We start from the raw sequence: 16,373 nt of genomic DNA, 5'->3' as shown, positions 1-16,373 counted from the left end.
TTTCTATGGAGGAGGTTTGGAAAACGAATACTAAACGTTCATGGAAGAGACTTCTGCAAGCAGAGAGAAGGAAAGGGCAGGGGAAAACAATTCAAACTGAGCTCTCAGTCCTGGAGGGAGGCCTTGGGTTAAAAATAGCAGCTGCATCACCTGCAGTCCATCTTCACTGTGTGAAACGGTGACTTTTCATGCAGCTTGCAGCACCGCCTGTCAACCCCTGAAGCCTCGTGTGGTTAGACGGGTGTCAAATGCCTGCCCACCTATGTGGAGCTCCCCTCCTGTGCGAGCACACCTGCTCCACTCCATCCTCTCTCGTCTCTCGCCACAGACGGGTCACATGATTTGTTTCTCCGTAGAACATCTTTTGTTAGACTAATCTCTCCCGCTGGAGCCGAACGTTCACATGGAAACTAATTGCATATTACCTGTTAATGGCTTGCTTTGGGATTTGTTTTAGCATTGTAGTGGCAACATCGTCTGTAAATCTGTGGTTTCCAATTACACTTTGTTCACTGAAGTATGAAAAGTGATTCTGTTGATACATTATTGTTTTCCAGTGGACAAACTGAAAAAATGTCCAAAACAAGTTTAGTTGTTGTCTATTATTCAAAATATTATTCTCAGAACAATGCTCTGAAGAGAACTTTTGGCGACTCACAGCTCGATTAAGAAGAAGAAGATACTTGGTTAGCGATTGGTAATTCCTGGCAATAACCGCTTACTTCTTTGGTAATAGCTGAGATCATAGCGGTCTCCCATAAACCAAAAACAGACTTTGTACCCCTGAGTGTTGCTCAATAAAGAGTTAGGTATTGAAACATCCAGTCTGAGAGCCCACTGGCCATCGTCTGATGACTTAACCACTTGGGACAACAGCCTAATTTTTAGTGTATTAGGAGGCCTTGCACTTGTCATTGTTTATAAATACTGACACATCCATCCACCCATACATTTTCCTCCACTTATCCAATTTAAAGATGCATTTGGGAAGGAGCCTATCTCAGATGTCATAGGGCAAGAGGAAAGGTACACTAAAGACAGGTCTGCTGCAGGGGTATCACAGGGAGAGGATACAATTTGGGCTCGCCATTTCACCTAACATGCATGTCTTTGGATTGTGGGAGGAAGCTGGAGTATCCAGACATGGGGAGAGCGTGCAAACTTCACCCAGAAACGCCCCAGCAAGCTGGTGGATCCAAAGCCAGGACCTTCTCGCTGTGAGATGACACTGCTAACCACAGCAGCCCCAAGCTGCACTAAATATTAGGGGTGGGGGGAAAAAATCGATACTGTGTAGTATCGTGATATTTTGTTTGCTAATAATGTATCGATACAGGGGCAGCAGAAATCAATATTTTGTTACAAAAACGGTTTTTGTGCTCTGACTTCAGAGCATGTTGATCCTTTTTCTGAGCAAGAATCCTGACATTCCTTCACTGTCCAAATGTGTTTAACTTGTTTTTGGCAGCAATAAACATGACAGTTTACTTATTTTAATTTAAGACATGTTTTATTTTAATTAAGTGTAAAACTTTTTTATTTAATGTAAAATTATATTTTGTTTTAATTTACTTTCAAATTCTTCAGTTGCTGAAGGGGCTGCATAGTTTTCATAAACTGCATAGTTCAGAATAGCTATAATTGTACCAGATGGTTGATTCAGTTAAGTTGGACTAGACTGTAATACAAACCGTTCAGTTTGTCAACAATAAAACTGAAATGAGAGAAAGACTGAGTGTGAGACTTTGATATTAGATAAAATGAATATTGATAAAGTTTATGTACAGAATCTGAATATCGCAAAATATTTTAAAAAATTGCAATAATATCGTATCGTGGGTTAAGTATTGTGATAATATCGTATCGTGGGATGTATGGTGATTCCCACCTCTACTAAATATGGATGCATTTAAAGCAAAGCAAATGATAAATCATCACCAGGTGTTAATCAGTGTTTTCAAGGTTTCACTTTTGCAAATGTATGTATATTTTCTGCTCTGCACAAAGACTCTTTATTCCCAACAAAAGCCTAGTAAAATATGATCGAGTGACTACAAAGACCAACCAGAAAGGTTCCAGTACCAAACATCTTGTGCCCTCCTCACAGATGCTGACACCCAAAATATACATTTTACAATAAAGGTAGATGGACTGCTTCTTACAGAGCGCTCTTCTAAATCTAATTCTAATGTAATGACTGCTCAAAGTGCTTTTTGCTGCAAACCACACAAGCCACATTGACCCATTCGCACATTATTTGTGGGTTCAATATCTTGCTCAGTGGCACTGAGGGAGCTGCTGACTGAACGACTGGTTAGTATATGACCAGTTCTACCTCATGAGCCACAGCGGGACACTTAACAACTCAGTTGTTTTGTTAAGGGGGAGCTGTGGCTTCACTGTTGACCAAAGTGGTTGACATACTAACCGCGAGAGCTGTCACTCTCGTTACCCCGTTGCTTATCTGCTTAAAACCTGATTACGTTGGATGGATATTCTTCAACTTGTGGGCCAAACTTGCCTCCAGCAACCTGAAAACCTCTTTTACTTGCCCACAAAAACTGATACCATTGCTGAAATCATAACCTCTCACCTCCTGTAGTATATTTCATAGAAATATATAACTAAAACATACTTTCACTTACACTAAGTAAGCATGTGTGCATTCAGTAAAATGCTTTAAAACATTACTTTAATATCACCCATTTGAGGAAATGGCTTGAGAATAGTCAAACTGCACTCTCTGGATGCAAAAAAAAGCTGAAAGAAAGTCAAGGGTGCATAAAAGCATTCCACGGCAAAGTCAGCGAAGGACTCAAAATATGAATTTCCTTCTGGCCTTTTTGCATCAGAAACAAAGTCGTGTCGGTCCTCTCCCACCCCAACTCATCTATTGCTATGACGACACAGTCAGGGTGCATCTGAACCCATGTTTAGCTCTCTGCAACTGTGGTGCTTTAATAATACAGCACGACTCTTCTAATGTCACATTTTCACAGGTTCGTGAATAATTTCGCCGGAGCGAATCCCCCCGTAATGGTTTTCAGACCGTACCTCTTTATTTTCCTCCTTCTCCATCCCTCTTGCACACTCTCCATCCTTATCCTCCCTCTCAACCCATCTCTCTCTTTCCCTGCAAGCACACAGGAGCTCTTTGCAATTACCCAATAATGATGAATATATCCCATCAGACATTGCCTGCTGAACTGTAACCCTATTCCATCGTGACCAAATTGAACACTGGAAAATTTGACAGTTGACATTTTAAATTTTCAAACGGTGCAATCCATTTTGTATGCATTTCTTCTTCTTTCCCATTGCAGGATGTAATGGGCTTGAACACCACCAGGGACAAATTAAAATATAGGGTTTTTAAAGTTTCCCCCCCCCAACAAGATGTCAGTCAGGTGACTGCATCTGAACACGTGTAGATGACATAACTGTGAATGTACACAAGCTCTTTGTTAAATTCCCACAGCATCACCCCGTCCATTTGAATTGCCTTGTTGACTGAGCCTTTCACACTGAGGTTAATACTGTAGAGACTTAACTGGGATTGTGTCTGCAGACATACTGTGCATGTCAAATATAAATATAGCTGCTGTACACCAGTCAGCTCCTCTATTTTGACTTTCGCTTTGTTTTCTGTATAGTCACAAAAAGCTGTTCATTTTGGAGCGATGGATGAATGGCTGCCTGCTGACATGTTTTTCATTGTAACCCTCCACATCCCCCCAACCCCTCCGCACCTTCTTCTTCTTCTTTTGATCCCTGGGCCTGACAGGGAAAGCGAACAGCAGAGGAGATGTTCTCCTTTCTGGTTTTGCTGACTTCTCTTCCCGGATCCCCTGGTGGAGTTTTGGATTCCCTTGGGCTGGTGCTGATGTGAGCAGCTGTCTCCACGGTGACAGACACTGCAGATAAAACCCGGGACTCGCATTCGGTTGAGGCCATCAAAGGATGGTAGACTTCCCTGCCCTGCCCTTTTCACTCAATCTCTGTCTCTCCTTTTTTTTTTTTTTAAACAGCATTCAGCCTCCTTCTGTCTTTTTCTTTCTATCCAGCTGTGATTCTCTTTCATTCCTCTTCCCCCTTATGGTGTCCCTTCTCACAGGAGCAAGGCAAGCATGTCTTTAAGAGAAAAATACAAGAAATGCTGTCTATTCAGCTGCTGCCCTTTCACTCAATGAGTCAATATTTTTGCTGTCCAGTTTTCCAGAGCAAAGGGGAGCAGAGACCATGTGCACAAATATCTGTGCATGCCAAAAGTGAGCCTGAAGTGTTCTATACAACAGCATCAGAGGTGATTACTAATGGACAGAAGGAAGGAAAGATAAGGTGCCATGCATTCTAACTACACCCAAAACCCCTGCAGGTGGGTGTCCTGGGGAAAAAGGACTGAAACTAATTTGAATAAATATGATTTTTGACAAATCTGCAGATGCTACCGTGTTGACCTTTATTTCAATAAAATTCAACTTGTTTCACAGCATCATATAGGGCATTTCATTAATTTTCTTTAATGTGTAATTGTAATATAATCCATGCATTTGGTGTTAGCAGAGTAAAAGTCAGCTTTATTTTCTGCATCTCTAATCATCAGGTTAAAATGAATAACTCAGTTCTATTGTGCAATCCTTTTGATAGGAAGGATCTTTATTATGAGATACAAATGTCATATGTAATGCACTTCAGTATAAGCCTAATATATATGGTTATCACTGTGGTTTTAACAAGTGCTAAACAATGATGCAGAAAAATGACGCCAAATGGAGGTGCCAAAATCTGCAGTTCCTGAAGCAGCCACTTGGGATCCATCCCAAAAATAAAATCAATAAATTAGTCAGTAAAATCAATTCCTGTAGATTTCCATGTTGAAATCTCCAGTTTTCCATTCTCTTAGGCGTCACCTCAGTTAGAACTCGAGTTAACAAATAATTAAAGCATTTCATTCATTCACTCTCTCACCTGCACCTTTGACACAGATGTGACACATCAGAAAATATGTCATTGTTTTGGTAATCGCTATAGAAACGAGTTTGTTTGACAGGCTCTGACGAGCATCCTGCTGTAAACGCTCTCTCGACCTCTCCATTCATTTATTTCCTGAGCAAGCATGCCTCAGACGACCGTACAGCAACCAAGTCTTTTAAAAATGTTTTTCCCTTTTTCTGGCAGAGACGTCACTGTCTCCCAGCGGCTGTCAGGTGAGTGACAGTAAGCAGGGCATATCGTAACGACCCGCACCGCTCAACTCTGCCAAAATTACTGTAAATAAAGATAAAACAGAAAGTCTGACAAACCCAAATTAAGTTGTCACGCTTGCTGTGATGAATTATCCCACACTGTGGAGGTTGTTTCTCATACTGTACAACCAGAAAAATCAGTGGAGGGTTTTTCTTTTTTGTTTTGTTTTGTTTTTCGCTGAAGGGAGAAAAACACGCCTGATATCTGCAGCTAACACTAGCAGGGATGAGGAAAAAGAAAGAGGTATCTTAAGACTGGCTCACTCCTCCGATGAATTTAAATAGTCATCAGCATACAATTGCACAAACTAATTTGTTTACTTCTCATTTGTGACTTTTTTTGAGCTGCATTATTTATCTTTTGTTCTGTTTTTGTGCGATGCTTAGTTTGCTTGTTTGTTTTCTTTCCGTTTTATTTTCCATCAGGATAAACAAAGTTTCATTTCATGTTGATTTATTGAAACTTTGTCACCTTCCTGGTTGCATGCCTGTTTCTGTTTCCAAATATTTATTTCTTTGAACATCAACAATAAATTCCTGTCAGAGTAAGCCTCCCTTTAGTTTTATAGTTTTTCTTACATGATCACTCTGCGGTTGTGGAACAACTATTGGGGCACAGCAGCTCTTATTATTACACTCCTTACTCTTGGTTGCTTGTAATATTGGGTATTGGTTTTCTGCAGTTATTGCATTGTCGCTGTGGGTGAAAGAGTTGCTAAATGACTGACATGTCACTGTAGATTAGTGACTGTGGTGTTGCATTTTTGCTCAGCAAGTAGAGATCTGCAGGAACAGTTTGTCAGTATTTAGGAATGTGGTTTAAACAGCTCACTCCAAATTTAGCTAATTTTTTTTCTCTGAACTTTGGCGCTTTTTATATATTTACATTGTTTCGTGTGACACGGGAATTAAAAACAATGTGACAACTAGATTATATCTCAAATGCCTCCAACTGTCTTTTCTGCTCCATCTGTGTGAGATCCAGGTCTGCAATGACAACTGTGACTCACAAGCAGCCACAGGAGACACAATGGAGCCCTTTAGTGGCACCATCATGCAGGGATGAGCTGAAGTGTTTATGATGGATTTAGAGTGTAACTGCTTTAAGACAAACAGGAAATAATAAATGATCTGAACATGATAGCTTTTTTAGCAACAACTTCTTCAGTTTCTCAGATTGATTTGCACAGTGGTTAGCGTTGTTGCCTCACAGGAAGAAGGTCCTGTGTTTGAATCCACCAATTTCTGTGTTATTCACAGTAAGGTGTAAACATGGCAAACATGGTTATTTTGTTGGCTGCAATCTATTTTTGTGTGTTATGGAACTTCTATGCAACACATTGTCAATAAAATCTGCACTGTTAGGAATCAAAACTGGTAATACTGTAGTTTAAAGTCCACACTTTCAACACGAGTGCAGCCAGGGGCGTAATTTCCAGGGGGGTTAGTAGGGGTGGGGGAAAAATGGATACTGTGTAGTATCGTGATATTTTGTTTGCTAATAATGTATCGATACAGGGACAGCAGAAATCGATATTTTGTTACAAAAAAGGTTTTTGTGCTCTGACTTCAGAGCATGTTGATCCTTTTTCTGAGCAAGAATCCTGACATTCCTTCACTGTCCAAATGTGTTTAACTTTTTTTTGGCAGCAATAAACATGACAGTTTACTTATTTTAATTTAAGACATGTTTTATTTTAATTAAGTTTAAAACTTTTTTATTTAATGTAAAATTATATTTTGTTTTAATTTACTTTCAAATCCTTCAGTTGCTGAAGGGGCTGCATAGTTTTCATAAATTTCATAGTTCAGAATAGCTATAATTGTACCAGATGGTTGCGTTCAGTTAAGTTGGACTAGACTGTAATACAAACCGTTCAGTTTGTCAACAATAAAACTGAAATGAGAGAAAGACTGAGTGTGAGACTTTGATATTAGAGAAAATGAATATTGATAAAGTTTACCTTTATGTACAGAATCTGAATATCGCAAAATATTTTAAAAAATTGCAATAATATCGTATCGTGCGTTAAGTATCGTGATAATATCGTATTGTGGGATGTATGGTGATTCCCACCTCTAGGGGTTAGGGGGGGTTATGACTGAGATCTTGACCCCTCCCCCCCTCAATGTTCAGCACAAAGTTACGCTGATGGATGCAGCCAACAGATATGCAGCAGCCGTGTGTTGCTATCATGTGAATTTGGACCAAAATGTCAGAGGAATCCTTCTAGAACCTTATTGAATCTATGCCACAAAGAAATAAGGCAGGCCTGAAGGCAAAGAGGGTCCAACCCAGTACTTGCAAGATGTGCGCAGCTCTATTGCATTCCTGGGAAAGAAAGACACTTCTACAACCTGGATAACTCATATCCAAATAATCAAGATAAATAGTACTGCAGGAGGTAAACTGCATAATTTGATTTTGGATGTAATGTTCCTTTAAGCTGTGAGGAATTAGATTTTTCTGAATTTGATGCAGCACAGGTAGATCAGAGTCATCTTTATCCCGAGTGTCATGCACTTTAGTAGAGGCGCAAATGTAAAGATAGCAAGTCAACGAGGCTCAACAAACAATCCAAAAAAACAGGCGAAAGGTTTAAGTGCTGTCTGTCAACCTGTACACACTCACACACGTCCATGCCCTGCAGCCAGTGGACAGTTTTCGGTAAACAGGCCTGAATTCTTAGCTGGGCTTCAGAGCCAGACACAGCAGCCACTGGGGTTTCAACCTGTCTGCATGTCACTGCTGCCAGAAAAAGGAAAAAAACATTCTCTTCATAGATTTTTTTCTTTTGGATTGTCATGTTTTTATTTTAACTGACTTCACAGTTTGTGGTCCTGAATAAACTGATCACATTTCATGACCCTTGGGGCCATCAAATCCAGTCAAAACTCAGTGTTCTTCTATTTACAGGAAAAGCGATATTAAGAAGAAATCGGACCGGTCCGAAAGTAACCATCACCCCACTGCCCCTTTATGTCCTTCAACCACCATTGGACCAGCTCCCTGGCGTCCTGCCTCAACTGAAATGTGCGCCCACACCCACAGTTCCCAGAAAAAAAAACGACGGGGCTCAGACACGAGGCTGGAGGGCAGATGTAGGGGGCAGTGGTGACTTTGGGCCATGCAGCCAGTTTTGGCTGTGACAGCTTGCAGAGCCGCAAACAGATGTTGTGATGCAGTGGTGTCAATATAGCAACACTGGAAGGTTGTACAATGAATACGAGCCTCCACAGTGTGTTTTCAGATTACAATTTTTACTATTATGCATTCCAAAAAAAGAAGTAATTTCTGAACTATAACACAATAGCCGTAAACATAACCATTATGTAGACCCTGATGTCTGCCACCAACCAGCCAAGCTACCATTTTTGCAGAAGATGAAGCAAAACCTGATTCCCACTAAGTGTTTTTCTGCATAATGACACCAATTAAGGTACATTAGTAATCTTAACAGGCTTTCTTAAGTGACTATAATGGCTTCATCATTTTGTGCAAACAAAGGTCTTATTCCCACAAGTGTGGCTAAGATGTCTAAGGCCCATGGAAGATGATTGCTTTGGGGCCAGACCCCAGTCTTTGTTTGGTAAAATACTTTTAATAAGAGCCCTCAGTTTAATGGTGAGGCCGATTCTAGTCCAAAAAACGCCCCCAAAACCTTTTTTTCAGTATTTTTTTAACTTCAGAAAACTCTATTTGCAATTTTAACAGAAACACTTTACTGACGGTGTGCCATCTTTTCGGGACATGAAGAAAACTGTTTTTTTCATAAACTTCACAATGACTAATTTGCCTGGAGAGGAAGTAGCTTAGCTAAGATTGAGTAGGAATTAATATTTGAACTCTCTCCTATGTAACAATAGTCTTAGCTCAGTCAGTTACACATTTAAATGACTCTCTTACCCGTCATTTAATCGGACCAGTATGGCCCTGTAGAGCTGGTACTGTGGGCTGTTAGACTCTGGACCACAGGGGTGGATGAATGGATGAACAGCAGCCAGAATGAAACCCTGCTGGTAAAGCTCCTGCAGCTGACCTGGCAGCTCTCGCACTGATGAGAGGCGCAGAGTGGAGGTCCCACCTGAGAAAAGAAATGGGGAAGAAATGTGTTAGAGAAACATGTTTGCATGTGGAACAGGTTTAATGTGAGAGCGTACAGCTTAGTGATAGCTTCAGAAAAGTTCTCGTGAAGGTTAAGTGCCATTTCTTTGTCAAACAAAGCAACCAGGACTATTTTTATTTGTGTTTATTTAAGTTTTCTGTGTTTTCCTGTCAGCCACCACTGCCTATGTTCATAATTCAGCCATTCTTCTGTTTACTCTGAACAAATTACAGACTCTCCAAAGCAATCACGGCTGTTGCAAGAGTGGGTTTTTCTCCTGGCAAAAACGACAAAGATGGACTAAATTTCCTCTAGTGTGAAGTAAATTAAATTTACTTATTTGTTCACAAATCATTTTAGTGCACATTTTCACACAGGAATTTACACAAAATGTAATTTGAAGCCATCTAAATTACACAAAATCAGATTTCCCTCATCGACTGATCGTAACACAAGGTATGTGTACATTTTTGAGGCAATAATTAATTTTAAGCCATTAACAGAAACTTTTTGACACTGACTGTCACAGTGACAGATGCTTTTAGGGATGCAACGATACCAATTTTTTCAAACCGATACGATACCAATACTTGGATCTGAGTACTTGCCGATACAGAGTACAAAAAACGATACTTCTACCACACACACACACACACCCACACACAAATGCAATGAATTGGAAGACAGGTTTTATTATATTCCCTGCCGATAAAAAATAATATCTTAATAAAAATGACCACAAAAAAATTTCAAGGGAAAATAAGCACTTCTGTTAAATTATTGCAGAGTCTCCACATTGTAATTTAACAAAATATCACTGAACTATTGGCACTGTCTCGAGCTTTCAGAATAATAAATAAACACTTCTGTTTGGAATAAAATAAATACAAATTATGTTTGAGAATAAATTAAACTTTTAAATTATTGCAGAGTGTCCATATTGTAAACAAACAAACAAAATAATCACTATATATTAAATAATAAATAAAATAATAATTGGCCCCCTAGTGGCCAATCTAAAAAAACTACAACAGAAATGACAAGCCACCCTCTGATTAATGAAATAAGTTGGTATCGGTTCATGGTATCGGTTAACTTTTACGAGTATGAGTACACACACATTTTACAGTATCGGCCCCGATACCCGATACCAGTATCGGTATCGGTGCATCCCTAGATGCTTTCCTTTTCCCCCATTTAGTCTCTTGGCCTTTTTCAACCTTTCCATATTTGGCTCTTCTCTACCTTTCTACTCAATGTCCTCAGACTTCCATTATGAATCACCTGCTCTTGCTCTTCCTTTCGTCACACTCACCCATCGCTGACTCACTGTTGCACACCTGTTTATTTTTCTGGATACAAAGTATGGCAGCATGTTTTAACCTCACCCATTCTGCCTGTACCTTCATTTAGGTCCATTTTCTTCACTCCAACATCAACTATGACATGCACACTTGTAACACTTATTCTAGCCTTCATGCAGCTCGGTGTGTAGAGCACAAAGAAATGTCTAAGGTCACAAGGGCGTTTACCCCTTAACGCCGGGGCTATCATATTTAATACATACAGTTTTTTGAGGTTTTGGGACTTCTACTTCATCTGCTTTTTTCTCTTGAAAAATCTAAATAAATTTCACAATACACTTTTGAACAATTAAACAATCTGTAACAAATTGAAAGTCAAACATAGTAATTACAATGTAATTAATTTCTTAAAAAAATTTGTCAGATGCTGCAATAAACTTTCCATTTTTTGCATTTTTATGGCAATTATTTTACAGTTGAGGCTTTAAGGGGTTAAAAAATATACTAATGGAAGTACTGAGAAATATTTCTCACTGCAGTTCTTGGAGTTTGAACCATTTCTATCACACAACCTAATGACAGATATTACCATCCTTTGTCACGGCTGTTAGCTCCTTTTGATTCACCCTTTTTTCTCTCACTTGAGCTCTTTGTCACTGTACAAAGTTTCTAGTCCAGTTAGACCTGCCTACAATTACAAATCTATTGACAATCATACCAGAAAGCATAACAGATATTGTCTTCAGATACTGATTTAAGAGTCATTTCCATTTTCTTGGCAGTTAGCTTTTTGCTCCAGCTCCACAATCTGTGAGTTAAGCAAAATCCAGTCAGAGATGATTGCTGTGGCTCTGTATCACAGCAGCCCTCTATGTTCTGACACTCGGAGTTGCTCTCAGCTCAACTTAACTGTCCAAGAAGAGAGGATGGAGCCCCGACATTAATGAGCAGCAATCACTGAGCTTCTAAAAAAAGAAAGTTAAGGCCAGTGCTGCTGCTAAAAGCTCCTTCTCAGCATTATTTTCTTCCAGCAAGGACCCCAGACATACACTCGAGGGACAAAAACCTGCAGCAGACAGCAGCTGTCAATGGTTTCACTCAGGGAGCAACCAGCTGTAATACAACTAGCCACACACAGCTTCTGTCAGACAACATTGCCAATTTGGATGTATGGTAATGAGTGTGGGAAGAGAGAGTGGTTTAGTTCAGGAATGAAAGTAATTGCATTAGAAAATAGAGCTTAATATCTGGATGAAGAAGAGGAATGATGGAGAAAGAGTCACAGCAGCGACCACATAACAAGAAAGTCATAAAGACGTAAAGATGGGGCCTAGGCCTGGATGGATGATGGCTCGGATCACAGCAGTGGCAACATTTACTGCAGGCTAAACAGCTGGGGTGAGTGTGAGCGAGCCAAGATAAAGAGCTGGGTGCAGAACGAGAGACCGCGGAGGGAAGAGGCGAAAAAAGGAGGATGAGGAGGTCTGGTTGTCTTTACAAGCTGTCACAAGACATGGGAAATGTCACTTTGGCTAATTAGAGTCAATGAAACTACACAGAACGAAAGGTTCAGATCCATGGGAAAAGTCAGTCTGCTAAAGTTCAATGGGAGGTCAGAGCGAGGGCGAGTGTGGGTTCACCCGACTGATGATGCCAGCAGTGTTGGTTTTTTGTGTTTGGTCTCAGGTAGAGTCAGCAATGCTAACAAGCCTTTCAAATGATCCCAGTACAGTCCATGAAAAGAATGAATCATCTTTAGAGAGGTAATCAACCTGCCTTTTTGCTTAACTTATCAAGTAAAGTTTGATTGCACAGTGTAGCGGCTATGAAATAATGGCATAATCAGCATTTAGACTGGCTCCCTGCAAGCCTTGCTTTCATTATGTGGTTCTGTCTGCCACCGTGTGCGAAATCTCTCAGGAAAATTAAGGCTTGACTGCACTACCAAAACAGGAAAAGGATAGCGCTTTTGTTTCCCCCGGTAGCCATAGGTAATTTGCCCATGTAGCTGAAGTGGCAGATGGTAGAGTAACTGTGGAAACTTTGGAGGAGGCAAAGAAGGTGTAGAGAAGAGTGATATATCAGGACTCCAAAGAGTTCAAAAGCCATATGGAGTTAGCATTTTTACTACTAAATCAGCAAATAATTAAACTTGCCTATTCATTAGCCTTTTGCTAACACTTTGTTTTTAATTTTATTATTATTTTTGGTCATTTTAAAGTTATCTGGTCCATGCCACAGGAACGCTGGGGGCGAGACTGGCTGTCACTTTCACTGAAAACATCAGAAAACCCCAAACTATACAATGCACATTCTATTATTGATTGTAATCATGCAGCTCTGAGCTTTTTAAGACATCACTAGACAAACGTGCACGTGAGAACATGCCCATCACAGTTGAGTCTGACATAGCCAGTCTTTAATCTGCCAGCTCCCTACTTACAGTGAGTGACCGTCACGTCCTGCCTCCAGCACGCTAAACTACACATCCTCTGAGTGAACGACTTCCTGCTCCGTGCTGCATGAAAGACTCGACAACAATTGAAAATATCCTGACCTGATTATCTCGTTGTTGTCCAAAGTTCATGTGTAGAAATTGCTCTGATGTTCCTGAACATCAAAGGAGCAAAGGCTAAAAAAATCCACAAACACTAATAGTCTATTCAATACTCCAGCCTCTCTGTGTATTGAATTCCTTGTGCTCAAGATGCAGGGATTTTTTTTTTCTTATTTATTCTCACAGTTCAACACAAGGACACAAGGAGCCAGATTAGGGTCAGTCAGTCAGTCACAGCACATTTAAACTCGTGACACTCACACTGTCATATACAGTCAGTGTTGTTATTGTGTGAATGCTTGTGAAGCAGTGAATTATGACATACCTCCTGCATGTATGTGAATAAAAAAATAGATTTTGTTATCACAATAACAAAAGCAATCAGAGCCGGTGCTGCTGGATGACATCACCCCTTCAAACGTTTAATGCGATTTCTGTATTTTTTTGTACTTTTGGATATTAAAAAACAAAAAAACATTTTCAATACCAACACAATGCAATGCCTGCTTATTCAGCATTTATTTCACCGACCCAAAACACTTTTATAACACCAGCACCAGTGTTGGTCAAGTTACTTGAAAAAAGTAATCAGTAACTAATTACTGATTACTTCCCCCAAAAAGTAATCCCGTTACTTTACTGATTACTTATTTTCAAAAGTAATTATTTACTTAGTTACTTAGTTACTTTTTAAAAACACGATTTACAACCTGAATAGGTGATAAAGCGAGAGATCTTTCAGCCCAATTCTACTTTTTCTACATAATCCATCATACAAAATGTAATCAAATGGAAAAGTCTGTTTTTAAAACTTGTTTTATTCGTTTTAATCTTTTAACTTTATGCATCAAGCAAACATTAAATTATATGCAACATTCTCTGACTGGAAGAAATTTGTTTAATATTTAAACCTATTTTCTGCACATTCCAGCACATAAAATAATTTTTTTTTGTGTGTTTACACTCACTCTTTCAAATAGATGCAAGTAAAACACAGCAGAAAATAAATAAAGTCAAAGACTAGCGGTCCTGTTGCTCTATTTTCACCTGTAAAGCAGGAGTGGGGTAGGCGGAGGTTTACCATGGTGCAGGTGTGCCGCAGCGGTCAGTGGAAGGATACGGCAGTTTCTCTGAGTTTCCCATTACGTCGTAGCTACTCGGTGCTTGCTTGGAAGTTTAGGAGGTTTTTTCGCTGTAAAAAGAAGTTTTCTTCCCACGCACAACGGACACTAATGTTTTTGTCACTTTTTATGGAATCAAACTTAAAGTAAGGTCAGTACTTCCACGCTTTAAACGCTGCACGCTCACACTCTCTCCGACACTCAATATATGATCCATTGTTGATCTGCAGACAGCTGTTTTCACAAACGTTGCACTTGCTTACGTCACTGTCATGAGACATTCTCGCAAAAAATCACGCAGTAACGCAGCGTTCCTACGGGAAAGTAACGGTAATCTAATGACCGTTTTTGCAATAGTAATCCCTTACTTTACTCGTTACTTGAAAAAAGTAATCGGATTACAGTAACAAGTTACGCGTTACTGCCCATCTCTGACCAGCACTGTGGTACATATATGCAATATTTCAGGATGTGCTTTTTGTGAGCTTACAGTATGAAATCATTATGCAATCTTATTTGTGTAGCTATAATCTAATTATATGCTCATGTGTATTCTGGGATCATTGTATTTTCTTAATAATTTTATAATGTAATCCCAATTACATGCGATCCATTACTGCCCTCTCTTTGCACTTTGCAGACAAAGTCATCTAAAGCTCGTGCATGTGACACTGCTATGACAACAATGACGTGTTGTGCTTTAAGCTGGCTTCGCTATATCATCAGGTTTGCAACAGAGGCACAAGGGATTTGTGGAACAACCAATGCTCGTGCCAATCAGACAGCAGCTCCTGTGATGTAGATACAGAGCTGATTCAGTCCAAACCGCAACTCTTCCTTCTGGGTACAAATCCAGAGATTCATTGTGGAACGACTAAAGTAGAAGAAGAAGAAGACGATGAAGAAAAAGACGAGGAAGGGGAGAAAAAAAAATCACATGCTGTTCCTCCAGGGAAAAAGAATGCTTCGGCTAAAAATACTCCTCCAAATTTCTCAATCACGCTCTGTCCTACTGTGCCACAATGCAGGAGCTTTAGAAGTTAAAAGGCGTGGAGGAATTAACACAAAGAAATAGGCCGCCATTGCAAATGGGCGAAACGTCTTTTCCCCTCCTCCTCTCTCGCTGCTTTCCTCCACTGCCGACTGCCTTCAGAAATGGAATTAATCCTTCTGTGATCTGTGATTTTGCTTTTTCATTCCTTCCCTTTTCATTTTGGTGCAACACGAACACCCTGTCCTTTCCCCCGGAGGGATGCTACTGCGTGTGCACGTGGTTCATGAGGTGCTAGATATGTGGAAAATGAAAGCAACTTTGCTTGCTCTCTGATCCCCTTATTTGAGAAGAGTAAATAAGGAATGGTTTCAATTAGGCAGTGTGAACACTGCCGCTGGCAACTTCTTAAGTTGGCTTTAATCACTGTGTGAGCTGCTAATAATCTCAACCAGAGGCCTTTAAATACAGAGACTCTACATTTATTTATCAGACCAAATTTTATTTATCATGCTGTCCCCAAAGCAATATGACGCCCAGTGCTGAGTTTCTCTGAATCTCTTGCTGTTGTAAGGATGTTTACTCTGCCCTAAAATCATGTTAGCCAAGGAGAATCGCTTTGTTTGCGTAGATGAGAGTAAATTAGCCGCCTTATAACTCCTCTATGCAAGTGTCGGCGTTGTTTTTGTACTGCAAATATTCCGGCCTTTTTGAAGGAGTCTGGTCGATCAGACAATGAATCTGGTAAACCTTACATGCAAACTGGCAGCCAATTACTTCACTCCATCTTTTTGTTTACCCTGGAAGAAAATTCTTGCACATATCAACAGAGAAGAGCCCTAAACTAACAGGAACAAATCGCTTTGTGACAAATAATGAGAAAAAAAAGAGCTTCTGGCTGACAACCAACAAATTGGTTTTCTGGAAAATTGTGTAAGCACAAAGCCGTCAGATAGAGACTGCCATTAAACACAGAAAAGGAGACAAAGGAAAGGCGTGAATGTATGTATGGATGTATGGATGGGGAATGATGGCTGTGTCCTCTGGA

The 16,373-nt window shown here is 39.9% G+C and overlaps 1 protein-coding gene across 1 annotated transcript in view; it reads right to left on the bottom strand.

Moving 5' to 3' along the window:
• Positions 1–16,373, bottom strand: part of rftn1b (raftlin, lipid raft linker 1b) — a 156,865-nt gene that overhangs the window by 71,899 nt on the left and 68,593 nt on the right. Inside the window, exon 4 of the mRNA XM_087848469.1 lies at positions 9,154–9,331. Within this exon, the coding sequence (XP_087704595.1) occupies positions 9,154–9,331 (178 nt within the window). The remainder of the gene's footprint in view (positions 1–9,153; positions 9,332–16,373) is intronic.

Source organism: Neolamprologus brichardi, chromosome 11 (assembly GCF_056152115.1).
Source record: "Neolamprologus brichardi isolate AB-2024 chromosome 11, ASM5615211v1, whole genome shotgun sequence".
Classification (NCBI taxonomy): domain Eukaryota; kingdom Metazoa; phylum Chordata; class Actinopteri; order Cichliformes; family Cichlidae; genus Neolamprologus; species Neolamprologus brichardi.
The sequence above is the reverse complement of the archived record's forward strand: the minus strand, read 5'-3'. Positions and strand labels throughout refer to the sequence as shown.